Source organism: Nyctibius grandis, chromosome 2, assembly GCF_013368605.1.
Source record: "Nyctibius grandis isolate bNycGra1 chromosome 2, bNycGra1.pri, whole genome shotgun sequence".
Taxonomy (NCBI): domain Eukaryota; kingdom Metazoa; phylum Chordata; class Aves; order Nyctibiiformes; family Nyctibiidae; genus Nyctibius; species Nyctibius grandis.
In genome coordinates this window covers 103,644,537-103,661,423 of record NC_090659.1, presented here as the reverse complement: position 1 = coordinate 103,661,423, position 16,887 = coordinate 103,644,537, and the positions used below count along the sequence as shown (strand labels likewise).

Here is a 16,887-nt window from a genome sequence, read left to right as displayed (position 1 = left end):
TGTACAGAAGTAGAAGGTTATCCTTGGGATGATAATGAAGGATAATTCTAGTCTGGGAGGAATCTGCTTTATGTCCCTTAAGATGGAGTTTAGACGGAAATTATTATAGTGGTCATAACTACAACACTGCTACTATTTTGTACTTGTGTGGTGCTTTTGATTCTTCAGACATCACTACTTTAGTCTTTCTGTGAGGGTTATGTTCTTTTTGATGTCTTCTAAGTGAGTGAAATGGGTAAATTGACAATAAACTTAAAACTAAAATTTGTGGCACCATAAGAGTTTCTTTCAGTTCACTAAAGTTCTGCCATGTAAGGGCCAACATAAAGCTCATACTGGAGCCTTTCCATACCAATATTAGTGTTGCATTACTCGCTGTTTGGACATCTTTGCATTACTGAAATTGTGAGTCATGGGCAGTGTGATACAGGCAAACTGATGCTGCATTGTGTAGGGACCTTTGGCCTTAAGTCTATCTTGGCCCATTTGCTGTGGGGGAAGCAGCAAAGCCACTGTGGCAGTAAAGAGGGAGCATAAAGGAACATTGGTAGAAGGTAAGGTTGCAGAGGTGTGGTTGGAGCCTGTGAAGCACTACTTTTCTCAAGGGAGAGAAGATTGGCGGATTGAATTTATTGTGAGTATCCGATGGGAGTGTAAACTGTAACTAGTAGACAGTTGATCTGAGAAGAGAGAAACAGAAAATTGGTCTTTGAATTTCAGGTGGATGTTAAAGGGCAGGAAAAGCCCCGTTTATACTCATGTCTTCCATTGTTTTCTCTGCTGTTCAGTGTCACAGCAAGGTTTGTTGTTGATCTAGTCCACTTAGAGTAGAACATTAAAACTTAATGTTTCTGGAGGCTAGAGAGCCAGTAGTCTGGGACTTGGAGCTTCTGGCCAGGAGCAATTGTTTTTTCAGTACCTATGCCCTCCAAAGTTGTGTCGGAAGTGTGGTAATGAGAAGCTCAAGGTCCCCTCAAGGTTAGTGGCAACAGCTTGGGATTGACAGCAGAGCATGTGGCTTTTGAAGGGTGCAATTCCAAGCTCCTTTATTGTGCCAGAATCCTAGCTACATAATTGACTTAAACTGTGTACAGCATAAGATTTTGTATTACACAATGCAATTGCATAGCTTCCCATGGAGATGTGGGACTTCAGAAAAGCATGCATACGTATATCTGGTGGAAATAAGAACAGAAGGATGTTCCAGCCATGGGAAATAGGAGAAGAAGGGGGAGGGATTGCACAGAACAGTAGAGTCTGGCGAGAGTGAATGGGGAAAGGTGTAAAAACAGGCTGCAGAGGAGATTATGAAGATATATAGAGTTCTACACAGATGAGAAACGGAATTTTATCTTGATGTTTTCATTCTGATCATTGGAAGTCTTTGTATTGTAGTGTGAACATTTCCTAAGTTAGAGCTAAAACAAAGCTCAAACTGCTAAAAATTGGAAATTTTAATTATAAAAGCACAAAAAAATTACTGGAGAAGTTTGGTACGTGAAGCTACTTAAAAATGAGTAGTTTTATGCTGAGATTTCTGAGATTGACCTTGGTTTTCTACTTCAGTATGTATATAATCCACAGATAGCATTGCTCTTCAGTATTTTGGAATACAGGTTGTTTAGAGGTTTTTGCAGGTGTGAATATAGGTTATACAAACTAAATTCTGGCTGATGGTGACTGCTAAGCAATAAGTAGAAAGGTTAAATTATGATGGAGGCACATCTGTTTGAGGGTTATCTTTGTTTCATTTATGTTTGAAGATGCGAAAGCAGAATTACATCAAAATTGCTGAGGGCTTCCAGTGCTGGGCAGTTGAAGCTCATGTGTCTATTTGAATCTCCACTTTTCCAAATGTATGGTTTAAGATGTGGGAATACACTATTTCATGGTGTGTAATAGAGATTTTCGTCCAAAAAGTGGCTGTTTTAAAAAGCAAGTCAGTTTACAACATGCATTGCAAAACAGTATTACTGTTCCTCATGCATGGCTATGAATTCGTAATTCAGATGTATTTAGTTTAAATCCTGTGTTACACTTCCATGATTAAAAGTGGAGTCCACAGAGTGAATTGTATTCTGGGTTGTGTATTAAAAAAGAAAAAAAAAAAAACAACCCAACCCCAAACCAACCAACCAACCAAACCCACAAAGTTTGCCCTACAGTGATATGTACTACCCTATGTTAGGAAATATCCTGAGTTACTACACCGCTGTGTGATACATATTATAATAGCAAATGGCAATTCTGCTTAAAATGGTAGGAATAGATACTTTTTTTCTTATACAGATCAGTTCTTAAGCACCATGAATAACTTTCTTGAACAAAAATAAAAAATCATAGAAATGAATTTTTCAAATATTTTGAAACAAGAATATGTACTTTTAAGACTTTGTAGTTTTTACAGTACTTTGAAGTAATTTGTTCAAGAAATGTGGAAATATTATGTGTCTTTAAAAGTTTACTTTTTAGTGAGATCTATTTGCTAAAATGTAACAAAACTTTGCTAGTAGTTTTATTTGTCTGAGCCTGTGTTCTGGTTTCAAAATAAGTCTTCAGCCAACAAATTTTACCCAGTTCTAATGAAATGGTCTCTAAAATTGTCTCTAGCTCTTCTGAAAGAGCAGTAGAGCAATACAGCTAATAATGTTGATGAATTGAAATTTATTAGAGCTTATTGTATGGGTGATGTGACGACTTGTCACAGTAATTGCAATGAGAAAGCATGTTGCACAAATTCAATAGTGGGAGGGAAAGAGACTTGCTTTGAAGCCCTTGGTGACCTCCAGTGTCTGCTGGGCTGCTCTGACATCCCAGAATGTGTCCTTCCCTGATGTCATAGTTAACAAGGAATCGTCTGGGAAACAGAGGGGTTGCGGGGATGCTCGCTACATGAAGTGAAGCTCCTTGTATGGCACATCTGTCCATTTAAAAACAACAAAGAAACCCCCAAAACAACAAAAAAAACCCCACAGATAAAAAGCAAGCAATACTTTTGCATGTTTTTGGATTCTGAAGAGATATTCTGAAAACTATGCCAAGAATAGACTGGTAAAGGACTACCCTGCTTATAGCGTGGGTATAGTTTAGCGCTGCTTTTCTGTAACCATTACAGGATTATGCAATTTGGGATGTCAGATCAGCATGAATCTGGAGGTGAAGGAGAGCATAAAAAGAGAACAAAAAGGCTTGTATCCAGTTTCTAGCAGGGTAAGTACATTAGCACATTCTTCCGAAATAAGATGAAATCAGTCTACTTCTTGGCCTTGGGTAGCTGACTTTGGGCTTTGGTAGAATATGGGAGCAGAACGGGTCTAACAAAGTAGTATTACAGCCACCGAAACAGAGGTGGTAGCTCTGCTGCTGCTGTACATCTCTGTTGTGTTGACAGATACTGAACTGGAAATGAGAGAAGGGTGGTTTTGAGTGCTCCCGTGGCACCCTGAATGACCTTCCAAAGGCTCCATAACTTGTGCATCCCTCTGTTACAGCATACTTCAGTACTCCATGGCGCTTAAGGATTTACTTATGAATGAATGGAGCAGTGGGGCCTTAGGAATTCATCACTGAGGAGCATAGAGAAAAAAGCATATGTATTGAAAATTGGTAGTTGATGAAACAGGAATTTTCATCTTCTGGACTATAGCAATCTGTTGATATGTGGAACTCCTCAAGATACAGTAATGCTGCATGCTGCTCTGTGGTCCTCCCAGTGATGGTCTTCGTCTGAGATCCTTGGCTTGCTCTTTACTTTCATCTGCACCTTCTTTTAAGGAGCTCTGAATTGTTTTTCAGTGGTACCCACAAAATATTTGTTTCTTCCCTTCCACACTGTATTTTAATTGTATTTCCTTTTATATCTTTAAAAGCATAAAAGCCACCAGACAGATAAACTCTGTGCTGAATGGTGACATAAATGAGTTGTTTTATAGTCCTCCCTGCCTTGTGGTTCCATCCTTACGAATTGCATCATGACTAAATTCAGCCTTCATTTGGACTGTATTTGTATGTGTTTTGTAACATTTTGCATCCTCTGATGTACAGAAGTATAGAAATTGTTTTTGTATGTGGAGCTGGATGGACTCAGTTTTGTTGTCTGTCTTTGGAAGCTTCCTTGCAAAGCTGACTGAAAAGAGGCTCTTCTCTCTTTGAGAGAGCACAAAGAATCTGAAAATAGTGTTTTGTTGAAATTTCTTTGTGGAGTCATTCTGGTGAGAATGCGTGATGCAGGTATTAATTCAGATAATCTCTAGGGAAGTTGCTTCCCTGCTTTAGTTTGTCAGTATTTTTATGAATATACTGGAAGAAGGGGAGTGAGATTTAATCTGGCCAGGTTGAGAGGAAAAAGGAATGGTGGTAATTTTAGCAAATGTATGAGTTAGAAGTTGCTTTAGGTGGGTTGCTAGAAAAATTTAACATAGCTGACACAGCTGTAGTTTTTTCTGTTTAATGCTGTTTGTTGAAAACAGGTTAATTAATGTTTTGAAATAATTTTCTATGTGCCTTTGTATAGGACATTTACATTTGAAACTGAAAATAGTCTTTAGCTTGTTGCATAGTTCAGGCAGTGCTAGCAGGCTTTGTGTTTCTTGTTTGGGCTTTAGAAAATGCATTTGCTGCTTTTATTTTTCACATCACAGTATTGCATAATTCGTTACATGTCTGCTAAGTATTTCTTGCATCTCCATTCTTTTAATTACTGTCAAGATTTAATGGAAGTCTTCAATACCTGTTTTCTCTCTAATTTTACCAATCCTGATTTACTTAGACTTGAAATTTTAAGCCGGGTCTAGCATGAATAAGTTACTTTACTCTGAGATGAATAATTAATGACTAATTAAGTGAAACTTGTTTTAAAGCTGTGCTTGTGGGAAGTTGAAACATAATGCAGAATGAAGAAAATGTTTTTCACTAATTAGGTATAGATTATTTTCATTCATATCAACATTTAAATTTCTTTTGCTCCACTTTGTTTTGGGATGTTTGGTAAGATTCTATCAGAAAGAACTGTAAAAATGTCCTGTAGGACTTTGAAGCATAGTCCCCTTTTAGACAGACCTTCAAGCTTACCATTGATCCAAACATAAAATTAACATGGGAATTTACACTTTGTATTATGAGTTGCCAGAGTGAAAGTAGGATATTTTTCCAGACTAAGAACATAATTTTTTGAATCATTGGCCATTAAGAATGTGGCTTCCTAATTTTGGCATATTTGAGTGCTCATTGGTGCAGAATAGGTTATCTGCAAAGTTTGAAAAATAATGAAAAGATTAAATATTAAAGAACTGATGGTGATATTCCATTCCCTCACTTAGTCTAGTCACTTATTCTAGCCTACATACTGTGAAAGTGTTTGGGATATATTTTTTTTCATTATTTTGTTGGAAGCAAAGTGTATGCAGAAAAATTAGTGTTTTACTTCAGATGAAAACTTGTATGCATTTGGAAACAGCTTAAGAATTGCAACTTCACATAGATGTAATGTATTTAAACGAGACCTGGGGCTTAAGCTTCAAATTTTCTGACAAAATATTAACTAGTTTTGACCACAAATTATTAAATTTTGTTGTACTAGTTTATGATCAGTTTATTCTGGCTGTTGACTGCGGAGCTTAGGTATTTTTCTGTATTTAGAAAACAGCTTGAATGTTGAAGGGTCTTTTAAAATTGGAACCAAAATTTAAATCACTTTTTTTACCATTGGGGAAAGTCCTGGATCACAGCTTCATGTTTGTAACATCCCAGATAAGTACAACAGGCTTTTATAGTAAAGGGTCTAGCTGTGCAAATCAAATCTGTTTACTCATATAAAACAGTTTTATCAAAGTTATATAGAAACAACTTAATCTTATCAGGCTTTGATTCTGATCCGGAATTGTGACACCAAAAAATAGAATGAAAACTGAATTTCCATCAGGCTTGACCCACCGCTGTTCATAATTCTACAGCATAAGCTCAAACTGCTCTAGCAGATGTCTGGGTTTGACTCTTTCACTTGGATAAACTAAAACACCTACCAGTTAAAGTGGAGCTCTGAGCAGCTGCATTTTAAAATGATGATGGATATATGAGTAACTTTTAGAGACCAAAACTGGTCTATGAACACTTGCAGAATGCATTTCGAGCTAAAAGGCAGCCCTGTTCTGTAGGCATTAATTGAATCAGTTGGTGAAAGTGGTAAGAGTATAGCCAGAATCATATGAATGGGATTTTGGGAACTCAGTTGCTCTAGGAAAGGCTGAGGTTATCTTCCAGAAGATGTCTTTCTCTCCACTTGCATGCGTCCCATTTTTGCCATGTCCTGCCCTTGTCGCCTAGTTGCCACAGTATTTAGGTGTGGTAGATCTGTGGGTGTCTCATGGCTAGTTTTAGCAGTGGAAAAACGTGGCTCTCATGTAGTTCTTTGAAATTATGTGCTTTTAGCAAGATGCTACAAATTCTGTCCCTTGCTCTCCCAGTTGTTTTGTTTGATGACTTTTCAGCTGTATCACTATTTGGACAAATTCTACTTGGCTCTTTAGCACCTCTGTCATTTTCTCCAGTTTCAGTGCAGATTTGGCTGAATTGGTGCATGCCAAATTTTATCTAGTGGAACACTATTCTCTTAGTTATTCCTGTACCTAAAATTCAGATGAATACAGAATATTACTTTTTGAGTTTAAATGTATCAGTTATTTGTTTTCAGTATGTATAATGCTTACTATTTGTTTTTCTGCATTAGTGTACACCTCAAGCAAGTTTTCCTTGACTAAATGTGATTGAAGAGTTTTAAGATTCTTATGAGCTTTTTACTTATGTAAATCTAAGTGTTTTACTTCACCAGTCTACATATTTGGTTATAGCTGTTCTTTGGATATTCAGACATATGCACATGTAGAATTACTAATATGTAACATCATGAAGTGGTTAGCGGTTAAAATTTACCGTGTGATTAAAGGTGGAATATTCTTACTGTTTACTTTTAAACCTGAGTATCCTCTTTAATTTTACAGCTTTTAGAATCCTCTTTCTTTTCCAGTGCTTTGAAATACATTAATACAATGAAATTTGGCTGAAGTATTCAAATAAAGATATTAAAAATGAATTAACACCAAAAAAGAATACTTTTCAAATACTTTTCTTCACTGTCTAAATTACTGTTTTGGAATCACACTTGTTTGCTAATAGTCAATATTGGTAATTTAATTAACAGTTGATATATTTTGTCATTTTAAAACTGCCTAAAACCAAACCAATCCAATATAATTTGCTTTAAAAAAACATTATGAATTAACTTAACAGTATCCTTTGTCTATTGGGACTTATTACTGTCTTCTCATTTTACCTCTTGATTAGACACTTTTGAGAGGTACTCTGAAGATTACTTATTAAACTTAACTTTGACAGTTAATAATCTTCAAGCTTTTCAGTGTGTTCATTGGTTTTATTTGTTGGCTTAATTTCTTTTTTCTTCCACTAGTGTCTTTTGTAATTGACTGTCCAATAATAAGTTTTTTGCCTTTTGAGCTGTAATTGGGATTTTCTTTTTCTAACCCTCCCTACCCCAACACAAAAAACCCACCTCAAAACTACAAAACCCTGTGCACAGATTTTAATAGAAATTAAAAGTTGGTTGTGTGATATGTTTTATGTACTAATAGATACTGAATGTTTGATGGTCACTCTGCTGCTATTTGTTTCTGTGGTACCAAATTAAACCTCATTATTAAAGGTGCTACGTAAATGGAATAGGTAATTAAAATAGAAGTTAACTTTACAAAAAAGGAATGTATAGGCCTATTTGAAATAGAGGCAGGGATGACTTCTTCAGTAGGAATCAGTTTTACCGCTTTAATATGAAACTGCTACTTAGTTTGAGATTGAATCTCTGAAGTCACGTAGGAACAGTCTGTGCAGCAGTGGCAAGGCGTTCTCAGTGTCAGGTCTGTTCTCCAACTTTATAATGTGATGCTTATGGAAAGCCTTTTGCAAAGTTCTTCTATGAACTCATAGATCAGTTGTTCATACGGAAAGCTTGCTAGTGCTACTTCAGATGTAAGCTAGAAAAACATTTAAATTTGTTCATGCAGACCAGCTTCCAGTATCTGCTGTTCTTGTCAGCAAGCTGTATGTAACTTAAATAACCCCTGCACTTGGTAGGCTTGCCTAGAAAGTATTTTCTACCAAATAGGCACTGTCCATCTCTTCACATTTAAAATAAATATTTAATTTACATTTGTTTTTAAACAGACACCAAATCCTTCTGCAAGTGAGTTTATTCCTAAAGGAGGATCAACCTCCAGGCTGAGTAATGTATCCCAGTCAAGTATGTCTGCCTTCTCTCAAGCCTTGTTCTCTCACCCCTCCATGGGAAGTCCTGCTACTGCTGGGCTAGCACCAGGTAAGTTAAGAGTAATGATTTGCAGTACAGTTGCTTCTTTTAACTTAGTTATGTCAAACATAGCACTGTATAGGCAGTGGTCAGGTTTATTGGGTATAAATGTAGCCACCTCCTACTTTAGCTCTTAATTTTAAGACAGTCTTCAAACATATGAAAGTGCAGGAATTTGGGATTTATCTTCCAGTGGCATGGAAATCACACTGCAGGCTCTGAAATCTGTTCAGCCACAGCAGTGCTGAAATTAACTCAGCCTAATTTACTCTGCCCTTTTTGGGGAAAAGGGGTGCTGAGTTATCACATACTGTGCTCTATGCGGTCCTTACCAGAGCAGTACCTGAAGGTGATTTTAAACTACCCGTAGTCTAGAAATGCACTGCAGTCTACAAGTATGTGCTCTGATTACCACACACTGATCTGCTCTTTTGCTTTGTTTCTAGAGTATGTAATCTAGAAGTAATTACTTTCAATGTTAATGAGTACATATGAGGACTTAAAAATCTCGATGAAAAACAAAAAGTAGAAGATAAGATTATTCTAAAATAATTTGCCTAGCAAAAGTAGTGTTGTTGTTGTACCTGTCATATGTAATTTCACTTTTAAGACCAATTTATAACTATTTCCCACATATAAAACTCTTACCGAAGTGTTTTCCATGCAGTCACACAATTCTGAGTGACAAGATTTTTCTTCCCCCTCTGCCCCCCCGCTTAAAAAGTTCAAGCTCTTCATTCATCTTTTGGAATTCTGATTTTAAAAAGTTAGCTTAATTCTAATAATTTTCTTAAAATAAAATTAAGTAGTTTTAAGATATAACTATCAGCAGATCTGGATATTACACATCTCAGATCCTTTAGCAAGTTTCTGTACGTACTTAAACCTTTGGCAATCTCTTGTGATGGACAAGAAGCATTAGCTAGCTACCAAAAGGCAGAGGGGCATGTATTGTAAATATTTGGGTTTTTTGAACCAGTATTGGCAATTACCATCTATTAAACTGAACTTCAGTCTCTCCTGATGCCAGGGGGTAAATCTCAGTGTCAATGTGAAAGAAGCCAGCACTTAGCTCACATGTTATAACTATCGGAACAGGCTAGAAAAGTGATGCTTCTGCTGACCAAATGAATATGTTGCAGTACTGTCTGATTCATACTATATTGTGCTGTACAGTCTTATTGGAAAACTGTTGTGTTTATATGCCTCTCAGCCTTGTCACCTGGATTGAAAAGTGTATAAAGGATTAAATAGAATACAGTAAAATGATCTACTTTTGGAAAGTGTCCAGTGGGATCTCAGAGGGATCCTTCACAGTCCAATTTCTTTACTATCTGTAAGTAATACTTGAAAGGATAAGTAACGCTGTTGATGAAAGAAGTTCGTACAAGAATTTGAGCTTCTAGAAATATAGATGCCAATGCTGAAAACTGTATAGGTTCAATTACTGTTGTTTATGGGTGAGAGGGATGGGGGAGGATTCACAAGAGCTAACTTCAGGCAAAGCTAGCTTGTTTCCCTCCTCTTCCTGTATAATTAAAAAGAGAATATAGTTCAGAGTAGGGATCTGGGTTGGGTGCTCTTAATTTACGTTGAAGCTTCTTTCTCTACACTGAGTGCAGAATTCTCTGAACCTAGATGTCCTGTCTAAATAACACTCAGACATTTATTTTTATTTAAATGATTTAGCTGTCAACAGAAGTTTTTGTGGATGTGTGCTCTTACCTTGAGGTGAGTTAGGAGGTGCTCTTTCTAAAAGATTAGGCTCTTAAATAAGAAATCCCAAAGGTAGGTGTAAGTCAAAACCACTTTTGACGTCTAGTATTTCATAGATAACTGTTCACAAAAGTGATCGTCCCTGGAAAATAGGTGTTCCACCTGTCTTATCTACAGTATTGCAGAAATACTGGAAAAAATGACAACTGAAGCCTAATATACTAACAGATAACTTGTATCTACACCTGACATATCCATTAGGGCATAGCGTGGAAGAAGGTTACTCCTACTTTTATGTGTATTTACTTAGATAAGTGCTTTCTAGCATAATCTCAACACAGAGTCAATCTTCATCTCAGTAGCCTTTAATAGAACATGAAAACAGTGAGATAAAATGTGACTTACACGAATAGCTGGAGAAAATTGTCCTATTGAAGAGCTTTGAACAGATCTCCTTCACCCTTTCTAAACTTTCTTTCCTCAAGCTTGCCTGGATAATACCCTATTTTTGCTCCTTCCATTCCCTTGCTAGCAAACACATCCTGTTTATCATTTGTATGGGAAATTTAGTGAGTTGTTGTCAATCTTCAAATAGTACTTTTGCTACCAAGCTTATCCAGTGTAGTGGTTTCAGAGTAATAGCGCCATTAAAATATGCAACAAAGCATATGAAAGAAGTTAGTCGTTGAAATGATAAGACATCATTGCTGTGTTAAACTTGGGAGAACAGATGTATATCCCCCAGCAGATAAAATCTTTGGCTTCGATTTGCTTAAGCTGTGTTATAGCTGAAGAGTGATGCCTTTGTCACTGATGGAAATGACAGCAAATTGCTGTTGTTTCTGTATTTAGTCCAAGACAGACTCTGAGCTTATGCAGAATGTAAGAAATCCCATTTCTGCTGCCAGTCTGAACCTGCAGGTTTAGGAGCCAGGAGCGTGAAGGTGATGTGCTTGTGTCCAGTTGACACATCTCTGTTCATGAAAGGCTGTGAGATTGTAGTTCTCAGAGCTCATGACCCCAGTTGGAAATGAAGCACTTTCACCTGAGGTGGCTTGAGTGGCTTAAGGCACCAAGAGCTTGTTCCGACCTCCCGTATCAAGTGTGGTGCAGCCGTTCTGCTGAGGAAGTTCCACGATCATGCCAGAATAATACAAGAGAGGATGAAGGCAAAGAGATAGTAAAATTAATTTTATCCCAAATAAAACTGAAGAGAAAGAACTTAGGACTCTGAAGTTGTTTAGGGAATTAAGCAGATTTAATTAACTCAGAAATACACAGCTGGCCTGCAACATAAATACTTTTTAAAAAATAGAGGAATCTAATAGATATTCTACACATACTTTCTTACCTTTGCATACAAATTTACTCATCTACAACCAAATACCTATGCCTCTAAGGCTTGTAACACATTCAGATGTCAAAAATTAAGTATTTACCATTTTATCACTCTAACGTTTTGTACTTTAGAGATACTCTAGACTACTAGGTACATTTTGAGGAATGACTAAATGAAGTAAATAATAAAACCAGACTATTTCAATAACTTATTTCAAGCAGCATCCTTAAATTCACTATATATTTCTTTTTATTATAGGCTCTCTATCAGGTCAAGTATGTGTAGAACATCTATTAGATTCCTCTATTTTTTAAAAAGTATTTGTGTTGTAGGCCAGATGATTGGTGTACACATGAGCTTAAAGAAATCCTGCTTCATTACATTGTAAACTTCCAATGAATCCAAAAAACCATAGACACTGAGTCCTTAATGAGAGTTCATGCTTGATGTCCTTACTTTGATCCTGTTTATCTGTATGGATTCTCCGATTCAAAATACAACCTAATTTTTAATTCAAATACGTTGCATGTTACAAAGCTTTATTAGAAGCCTTAATCTCATAAAATATCTTTGAGCACTGTCTCAAATGAATTTTGAAGTCTACCACTTCCCTTTCCTCAGTCACGATGAAACTTCAGAAAGAAAAAACAATGCAAGAAGTGAAAATATAACAATAGAGGTATATGTAGATATGATCTCTTTCTCTACCTAAAATGAGAATAGTAGCAGGAGCTCCAGATACACGTAGGTAGCCTGTACAGTCACTGTGAATGTTGTGAAAAGACTTTTGAATCCTGCAACCATTTCCATGTTGGTATGATACCGTGACAGCCATATATCATGATACCGTTTTTCAGGTGTAAATAATTGTGAAGTGAAAGAAGCCCTTTCTCCTTGTAGTTTACCTTTCAAGACAGTATTTGACTTCTTCGTGAAGGATATTAAGATTCACTGAAACAAGGAATGGAGAGCCACCTTTACTAGTAGACAGGTCTCAGGAAGGACAATTTAAAGCAGCTTTTTTGGTGTTTTTCTTAGTACTCCTGTTGGCATTTGAATTTTAGTATAGGGAAATGTTAAACTGTCTCATAGGGAAAGCTTAAAAATGTTATTTTTTTGGTCAGGATCACTAGTATTATTTGATATATTCATATATTTATATATATATAATTAGATTATTCAAGCCCCATTTTTTATTAGGCCCTTAAGTGAATAAGTGTTTATATGAAGTGTGCTATTGAAAACAACTGCTATTGTCTAACAATTCTGTGAGGGGTTGTTCCATATTCACCACATTGTTACCATTGTATATGTTCAGTACCGTCTTTTTCCTTCATTATGAGTCGGTAGGAATATATGTTCACCTTTTAATACAGCCATTTTCCTTTATTTTCCTCTTAATTCTATTTTGTTGTGGTTAAATATTAATATTAGTAAGGTCTTAACTGATTGAAATACCAATGAAGTTGGTGAGATCTGCTTGAGTTTGAGCACCCAGTTATTTGCTTCTGTAAGTAGTTAGCTGTGCATCAGTTTCACTGTATGAAAAGATTTTTTCTTTTTTTTTTTTTTGATATTGGACTTTTGATAATTACTACTTATTTATTTAGGTGCTGCAGAATTTAATGCAGGTCTCTCAGAAGAACCTGTCACCTTCAATATTTACTGCCTCGGCCTATTGGTACCCACCGCAGCACTAGTAGCAAATTTCTTATAACTCGTAGTATAAACCCAAATGGTAGTCAAGCTTCTTTCGTATCTTGAACTTACTATGTATATTGGCAAATGAGAAGCCTGTATGTTCTGCCTACCAGATGATTTTAATGGAATTCTAAATGTCCTTCCAAAATCAGATCTAACTGAGGCTGGAAAGGCGTTTGAAAGGATTTTGTGTAACTCTTGTCTTTTTCTTTCAGTCTTGCGTTAATACCCAAGCAAAGACATTAAGGATTTATATTTGTAACTAACCTTTGGCAGCAATAAATTTTTAAAAAGTAAATCTTACAGTGGAAACTGTTTGAAATTGTATCTGTAAGAACTGCTAGTGATAGATTTTTTTTTTTCCTGAGAAACTTTCAGTAGAAGTTCGCAATATAATTTTAGTGAGGTTGCAAGTCATCACTTTCATTTTTAAGATAAGATTTACAGTATACTGTGTCTTGTACGTACAGTTTTTATTTTAAAGTAGAGAAGCCTGCAGTTAATTTTTCATTAGTATATATGGAGGCTGCTATTTTTTTCCTGGTTCCTACAGTTGAATGTTTTATTGAAAAAGTTTCTTGAAGCCAGTTATTAAGTATTACTCAGTCACTCAAGGCAACTTTTACCTTAATGGGACTTCCGTTCTTTTGTAGCATAAGCCAGTGCTATCACAATGAGTAATGTTTTACAGTCATACAGTTGATTTGTAAACATTTTTAGGAGACTGCTTATGATACCCTTCAGACGTGGTTTAAAAATTAAACATTCAGAAGTGCATATTATAATTTGCATTTTGTTAATACACTAATCAGCAAGCAATTATTCCACAGTATTGCTCATTTGTAAGGTATGTGTACATACACACATACATGTATTAATACAAAGAGAACTTCTGGCCCAGAAAAGTGTAGACTTTACACTTTAATATTTTTCATATTCTTATATTTTATAAAAAGAATGAATGACTGAAGAGAAAGGCATAAGATTTTCTTATGGTTTATGTTAAAAATTGTGGTTATTTTGTTGGAACTATTCACTTTTCAAGAACAAAAGAAATAATTGTGCTGAATTAATATGCATAGTTTTTGAGATGTCAAAAAAGTAAATGAAGCTAAATGAAAGGTTACAAATATTCTGTTAATATCACTAGGATAATTTAGCTTCAAAATCGTTTTTCCCCAACTAGTGATTAAACTGTTAATACTAAAATTGTTATTTGCTTTTGGGGTTTGTTTAAAAAAAGAAAAAAGAAAATGTAGGAGGAATGCGACTACTGTAGAGACAAGACATGAGTGTAAAAACACTCCTGCATGTTACCAATGATGCATATTGAGAACTCTGTATACAATAACTCTTGATTGAAGTAACTAAACTAGCTTTTGGTAACTAAAAAGTGTGTATGCAAAAAAAAGTTGCTCTTGTTTTTATTACTCAGATATTTGCTTAAATTACTTCCATTTATAACTTCTGGTTACCAGATATGTAAATGGAAGTAATTTAAGCAAATGTGTGAGTACTAACTAACTGAATTCTTAATTGGAGAAGAATTCTCAGCTGTCCTTAGAGCATTAAATGTAACAGTTGTGTATCTTGTATCCTTTCAAAAAAAGAATTTAGTATGACTAATATAATTCTGACTGTTAAAGTATATCCTAATCTGAACCGAGCAACGATAAGGTTCCTAGATGCTTTCCTTTGTATTAATCTGAATACCGAGATATCTAGGATATTCTACTAGTAATACTAGGAGATTTCTGAAGGGTAATCTCTTCCTCACCCTGGAAGGTTTCTTTGACATCTAAACTTTTATAAATAAGCATATCTGAGAGTTCTGTGTACAATGACTCTTGAAATAACTAAACTAGTTTTTGTTAACTACAAAGCGTGTGTGCAAAAAAAGTTGCCCTTGTTTTTCCCGACTGATGCACTTTGTTTAAAAGCTGAGCTTCTCAAGTTTCCGTTGAGTTGCCTGTCTAATGTTGAGGGTGAACACCAGTCAATAAAATAATTTTAAATAAATTTGCAAATCTCAGCATGAAAGCCTAACAGACTTCATATTCTGAGAAGTTACCTATCTTTACATACCAAATAGATCTTTTGGAGGATGATTTTTGAATATAATAATTATGGGAAAATAGGTAATTTCTCCCCTGAAATTATTAGAAGTAGCATATTGTGTATTGCTTATTTGTGGGGTGTGGTTACTGGGGATCTAACTAATATTCATAGCTGTGAAGTTGGTTCTAGTAAAAGGTACACATGTAATTAGGTGAAGTGAGTTACAGCTTGGCAATTCCCATTGACTGCTCATGTAACTGTTACATAAACATTTGCTTATATAGTCATTAATATTTTCTTTTTGCAGTTTAATAGACTCTTCTAGACACAGCATTAATTTGTTTAATCTCCCCCTTTCTTCATGCATAGATCGTAAGTTCCCAAGCCCTTTCCCTCTGAACTAAGCAAAGATTTTTGGGAAAATGTATCTGTTCAGTCTTGCTCTTAATGTTTTACCTCTTAACTCTTCATACAGATGTGGCAATCCTTAAGCGACTCACCTGCTCAGAATATTATTGCTAGTGAAGGCTGTTTTTTTTTTTTTTCAAATTGCTAAGTTTTTTGATGACAGATTTGATCAAGAATATCTTCTTGTGTTTCTTTAAGGAATGTCACTGTCAGCAGGATCTTCTCCTCTTCATTCCCCCAAAATAACTCCTCATACATCTCCTGCTCCTCGAAGAAGAAGTCATACTCCTAACCCAGCAAACTATATGGTGCCTACTAGTGCCTCTGCTTCTGTTGTTAATGCTGTCTCTCAGCCTCCATCTACTGGCCAGGTGATCCAGAAGGAAACAGTGGGTGGAACAACATACTTCTACACTGATACAACTCCAGCACCTCTCACAGGAATGGTATGTTGCTTTCGATACAGAGGCGTATGGAGTTTCCAAATGCTGAATTGGTTGATAGTACAGAGAATATTCTTAACACTGTGAAACCCTTATTCTGTATGAAGATTTGGCCTTTTAATTGTTGTAATTGTTCTCCAAAATCACTGAAATTGAAGGACCAGAAATTTTTAAATGTATTTTTCATTTACCTCTCTGTAGAGTTTTGATTTTTTTTATATAGTAATAGAAACAGAGCATGTTATGTATATCTCAGTGGATACATACATATGAGAACTTCAAAAACTCTGATTTTTTTTTTTTTTCTGATATGTTAAATAACTCTTACATTTACAGTGGAGGGGAAAAGGCAGTTAAATATTAAAATAGCTATTTACATACACATATACACACCCTCTTGAAATCATTAGTAGTGAATATCACATAAGGAAACTGGAGTATATCTGACAATATATTTGTAACATGTACTGTGCATGAAGACTTCGTAGTTCAGTAGTTCAGACTAAAAGGGTGACAAAACTCTTTGTTTTCCTTATCCTTAAGGATTTTAAACTGCTTCTTAAAATGTTTTGTTTTCAGGTATTTCCAAACTACCACATTTACCATCCAGCTGCACCTCATGTTGCTTACATGCAGCCAAAAGCAAATGCACCTTCCTTCTTCATGGCAGATGAGCTCAGACAGGTAAGATAGATAATTTAAAGCAAAATCTCATATCTTGGCAAAAATTAGAGGATTGCTAATAGTAGAAGAGAAATAGCCACTCAAAATCTGTGCAGTTTTCCCTGTGGAAAATTGAAAAAATCAAGTCCTGTAATGGATGAAGTACAGCAGAGCGTGGGGGCAGG

General features: G+C 35.6%; 1 protein-coding gene across 5 annotated transcripts in view; it reads left to right on the top strand.

The window, feature by feature from the left end:
• PAN3 (poly(A) specific ribonuclease subunit PAN3) overlaps positions 1 to 16,887 on the top strand; it is an 83,520-nt gene that overhangs the window by 38,429 nt on the left and 28,204 nt on the right. For all 5 annotated transcript variants that reach the window (XM_068425344.1, XM_068425341.1, XM_068425342.1 and 2 more), the window contains 3 exons: positions 8,233 to 8,383; positions 15,795 to 16,042; positions 16,619 to 16,723. In XM_068425344.1, the coding sequence (XP_068281445.1) occupies positions 8,233 to 8,383; positions 15,795 to 16,042; positions 16,619 to 16,723 (504 nt within the window). The remainder of the gene's footprint in view (positions 1 to 8,232; positions 8,384 to 15,794; positions 16,043 to 16,618; positions 16,724 to 16,887) is intronic.